Genomic DNA, 5,326 nt, shown 5'->3' with positions numbered 1-5,326 from the left:
AGTCCGGTCCAACCGCTCGGTTCTCGACCGGTTCGACGATTTTTCAGCAGTTTTCCTGCGAGCAGTTATTAGGGGAGGACTGGACCGCTTGCGTTGTCGGTTCCCAGTTGAACCTGTTCGACCAGCCGGTCTGGTCCGATTTTCAGAACCTTGCCTTTTAGATTCTTGCTGTCCGAGGGCATGCAATATCAAATTTTTCAAAACTGTTAAACTGTTGACTTCCGGTGTCATATACGTAATTATCGGTTGGTTTGATCTAAAGACAATTGAACATTCTTCATCATACACTATTTCACCATTATAATGAATGGATAATAATAGATTTCCTGACATCATAGCAATATTGTTAACAATGAGGAAGAAAGTAATTAAAAAAATTGTTGCCGCTTGATCTCTAACAAGCCTACTTTTATCTCCGAACTCATCATAAAGTTCGCCGGGGACGGCAAACTCTATAAGTCGGGGGTGCGGCGAGCTTGGGTGCAGCAAACCTGCTCTTAATACAAAAAAAAATGGTATCCTTAAAAATAAAGCTAAAAAATCTTTTTCGAAAAATAATTAATTTTTTTATTTTATAAATAAAAAAAATCCTTATTTATTCCTTCCTTCTTGGAATCGAAGCTCAAAGCAAGAAGTGAGAGAAGTAAGAACGGTTCCATTACCGTTGGCATTTCATTTCTCTCCGCAAAAACGCCATGACGCATTCTCTAACGTCGTCGTTTCATTCCTTCTTCTTCTTCCCTCCTTCTTCATCATCCGTACAACTCAACACACCAAAGCTTCAACTTCTGTTACCAATGTCATCAAATTCTCAACCGCTTCCCCTCAAATTCTCTCACACAAATAGAACAAGAACCACCACCACCAACAACAATCGCCACAAGATTCGAGCTTCGTCCTCAACCGATGATCCTTCACCATCTTCATCAAGTGCGACGAATTTCGTTTTGTTCAGTTCCGCTGCTCTAACTGTTACATTGGCGGTGGCTAATCGTGTGCTTTATAAGCTTGCTCTCGTTCCCATGAAAGATTACCCCTTTTTCCTTGCTCAGTTCACCACATTTGGGTAAACGCTTTTATTTCTCGCTTTCAATTTAGTGTCGCTCCTCTGTTGCTGTTTTTGCATTTTCATTTGCTACTTTTCACTGCCAAAATTCTGTTTTCGTTATTAATTTTACTTTTGGGGTTTATGTTGTGTCTCTTTAGAGTTATATATATAATGTTGTTTGATCATTCAAAGGTTATAAGGATTTGAGAACTGGAGTGGGACCGTGCTAAAAATTTGATGATAAAGTGGGTGTCCAGTGTCCACACATATTATAATGGTTTGGTCGTTTGGGTTAAACAATGTTGTGTCTGATAGATGATTGGTATAGAAATAATATTTTGCCCTCATCCAATCATTATTCACATGAAACAGAAGTGTTATTAGTTGAGAGTGGAGTAACAGTGTTTTCTTATAATGTATAAAAACGGACATAGCATTACTTTTATGTCAAAAATTCATGCATATAAAACAAGTCTCAATTGATTGGTAGTATATCAGAATTAATTTCTTCAGAATAACTGTGGTTTGTTGTATCTGTGTCATGTATGCAGGTATGTGGTTGTGTATTTTAGCATATTGTATATCAGATATAGGGCAGGTATTGTAAGTGACGAGATGCTAGCCATTCCGAAACTTCGCTTTCTGGCCATTGGGTTTCTTGAAGCTTTGGGTGTGGCCACTGGAATGTTTGCTGCAGGTACTCATTCTGATCCTTCTTTTTATTTATTTTTTTTCAGGTTTAATTTTACAGTCTTGTATCTTTTTTGAGGATAAGCTTGCTTTGTTGATATCTAACTATTATAGGCAACATGTCTGTTTAAATTGTCTTAATTGGGTATCTAAATAGTATGCTGAATAGATTTAAGCTGCACAACTATGTATCTTTTTTGAGGATAAGCTTGCTTTGTTGATATCTAACTATTATAGGCAACATGTCTATTTAAATTGTCTTAATTGGGTATCTAAATAGTATGCTGAATAGATTTAAGCTGCACAACTATGATTATGTCACTTTTAGTAGTAGGGACTAGGGACTAGGGAGTAAGTGACTTGTTGCTGTTGGTAATGAAACAATCGATAAGCATAGCCTTACTGCCTAGTGCCTACATGTTTGCCTCGATATTTATGTATTGAATGTTGATTACGTTCTGCAGCTGTACTTCCTGGACCAGTCATACCCGTATTGAGTCAGGTATTAAATATTTAACTAGCTCTTGTCATCAAAGAAAGAGGGTGACAGAATACATCGGCCCTTAGTTTTATACATCTGTGAAGTTTATTTTGACATTCTCATTTGTCAGGCATTTTCTGGGGCCTCATTTTGGAAATTTTCAATTTGCTTCCATTAGTTGCATTTATCAATTACATAACCTTCTAAATCTTAGCATTAGCAATGACATTATGTAAGAGAATTTGATGTTGATCAACTTGTAGCATCTTAGAAACCAATACTCCTAAATGCGCTTTAGCTTCTTCCTAATAAGAAATGGTGTTATTTTTCGTACTCTTTCTTCCGTATTCGAAAATACTTTAACACAACTAGCACCTCACATTTTTATTTATTCTGTTCTGTGTCTCACTTTGATGGCATTATACCTAAACCATTTTATCATCATAAGTCTGCATAACAGTAGCAACTGTAGCATGTAGCACAGTAGCAATCACTCTCAGTGACTGGGAGGCTGTTATTATAAAACATAGTGCAGCATGTCTTGAAAATATTCTTGGATTTGACCATTAGCATGTTTGTCCTGTCTTCTTTGAAAATAATCTAATGGAAAGAATATTGCTGAAATACCATAGCTAGAATGTTTGAGATAATATTATGGCAAACAATTTTGAATTGTTCCTGATGGCCAGGCAATATTTGATATGCATCTCCTTTCAATATTTTTTCATTCATGTCATTTGAGTATTTAAATGGATGGGATATTGTTCATTTCTTATTGCTGGGAGAGGGGTAATAGTAGTGAAATCTTATCACTTTTACACTTTCTTGGGGAAAAAAATTACTTATCTATTGTATGCATTTAAAATTTAAAAAAACAAAGCATGCTTATGATCTATTTCTCTTTTTTTCCAGACTTTTTTAGTTTGGCAGCTAATGATTTCTGTTCTTCTCTTGGGGAGAAGGTACTCAATCAACCAATTGGTTGGATGTTTACTTGTAGCTAGTGGAGTTGTGGTGTCTATTACAAGGTATTTTGACTTGTATATGTGGACAAATACAATTTTCTGATCAGTACACTCCATATTCATTTTCTTGTGTCTGAGTTCAGCATCTAGGTCAAATGAGTTTATGTATATTTGTTATTAATAGTTCATGTGGGAATGGCTTGTTTTCATTTGGGCACATCAGAAATTGTCTTCTTCAAATTTCAGATCCTGCATAATTGATTAGTGAATGAGCTTTCACGAATGATATTCTTCTCAAAATATCAGAGGTTTCTGATCCCCTTCCCAGTTTAAAAAATTAATGAATTACTTGAGATCAGTTTGTGTATGCTTTTCAGTTAATAGCTGCAATAATTGTTGTCTTTGGATTCTGGTTATTGGGATACAAATCTTGTGCAGTTAGTGCCTAGACTCTGATGTGTAATTCTGCTTTCACTTCAAATGAAGTGGGCTCCATCTGATCTTTTGTCTCCCCTAATTGCAGTGGCTCAAACACGGGTCAGATGCTCTCTGAAGTTGAGTTCTTTTGGCCAGCATTGATGATTGTTTCCAGTGCTTTTCAAGCTGCGGCTTCAGTAATCAAGGTTCACTCATAAGTAGTGTGTGTGTGTGTGTGTGTGTTTTTTTTTCCGGCTAACTTGTAATAATCTTTTCATTTCATGTGTTGACAGGAGTCTGTTTTCGTTGATAATGCCATTCAATTGAAGGTAATTATTATTATTATTATTATTATTTGGGTTTTGGGGGGCGGGGTGAGATGCAATTTTAAGACCAGTTGACCTTGTCTTCAGTTGGCATTTCATGTATGGGCATGATTTGACGTATGACTTGTTCACCTGCAGCAGAAGTCACTAGATATATTTGTGGTCAATTCTTTTGGATCTGGCTTTCAGGTATGACTTGCTGTAGTACTAGAGATGATTTAAATGCAATATGAATTGCAGTTACCTACCGTGCCTTCCAAAATCCATACATTTCGCTTTTAGAATACCAAAATAACTTGTAGTTTTCATTACTATTTTTGGTTTATTGGACCATATGCTTTCCCTAGTTGCACTCGAAATAAAATATTAATGTGAATAGGACCATTAGTTTAATATTCTATTGCTTCTTTTCAATTCATCCCCTATAATTTCAATAGTTACACCATGAGGTAAGGTTATCTGAAATTTCATGATGAAAAATTATATGGCTTATACTCGATGTTTGATTTCACTATCTTATGGATCACAAATGAGAATTTAATATCTTGCACGAAAAATCTATTAAGTTTTCAGTGTGCATTGAGTTTGAGTCCATAACACTATTTTATTGGCATTTCAAGTTTACTTTTGGACTTTTTATGTTTATTACCTAGAAATTGAGGTATATTTATGATTGGATTCTGGTATATATTGTAGGCTCTGTTTGTACTTCTTTTTCTACCTTTACTTTCTAACTTGAAAGGCATACCATTCGTTCAACTTCCTTCGTATCTTAAAAGTGGAGCTGGTTGCTTTCTGAACCTTGGAACTCATAAATCAAGTAAGCTCTAATACATTGACCGGAATTGATGTACATGCCTTGCCACATCATCTAGCTTTTAGAACACTATCAGATTATGTATTATGAGCATGGCATTTTTTAGGGTGCATTCGTATTATCGTCTACATTCCAATTTCACGTTATGTGACTTAAATCTCACCGAAAACATGGGATTCTGATGTTAGGATCTCCAACTGCAATGTGGTTCACCAGGTTTCATATCATAATTTTATAACCTACCCTATATGGTGGAATCATAATTTTAAATGTTTCAGATCAGAATTTCTTAAATATGCCCAATCTAGATAAAAAAAAAGAGAGCTTGGTGGCAATAAACTCTCATGACTTTCATTACATCCAATCAATCAAAATGAGAATCTATAAGCTCTTCTTTCCCGTTAATAATTTGTTCGAAACTTTCTTGTCCCAAGTTGTAATTTGGCCACTTTCGTTCATCATGTCTTAGGCTGTGACGGTGCTCCCTGGCTTCCCCTGCTTTATATAGTTACCAACTTGGCATTCAATATATCGTTGCTTAACGTGGTAAAAACCTCCTCTGCAGTTGTTGCTTCTCTTATG

The 5,326-nt window shown here is 35.7% G+C and overlaps 1 protein-coding gene across 1 annotated transcript in view; it reads left to right on the top strand.

Annotated features, from left to right (window-relative positions):
* Positions 1 to 627: 627 nt before the first annotated feature.
* Positions 628 to 5,326, top strand: part of LOC107461036 (protein CLT2, chloroplastic) — a gene marked incomplete in the record, with an annotated part of 5,248 nt that continues 549 nt past the window's right edge. The window contains 9 exon segments of the mRNA XM_021128871.2: positions 628 to 1,066; positions 1,600 to 1,745; positions 2,203 to 2,240; positions 3,132 to 3,247; positions 3,708 to 3,807; positions 3,895 to 3,930; positions 4,066 to 4,116; positions 4,624 to 4,747; positions 5,214 to 5,324. Of these exon segments, the coding sequence (XP_020984530.1) occupies positions 696 to 1,066; positions 1,600 to 1,745; positions 2,203 to 2,240; positions 3,132 to 3,247; positions 3,708 to 3,807; positions 3,895 to 3,930; positions 4,066 to 4,116; positions 4,624 to 4,747; positions 5,214 to 5,324 (1,093 nt within the window).

This window comes from Arachis duranensis, chromosome 8 (genome assembly GCF_000817695.3).
Source record: "Arachis duranensis cultivar V14167 chromosome 8, aradu.V14167.gnm2.J7QH, whole genome shotgun sequence".
NCBI classification, from domain to species: domain Eukaryota; kingdom Viridiplantae; phylum Streptophyta; class Magnoliopsida; order Fabales; family Fabaceae; genus Arachis; species Arachis duranensis.
Note: the sequence above shows the minus strand (reverse complement) of the source record. Positions and strands in the feature narration are given on the sequence as shown.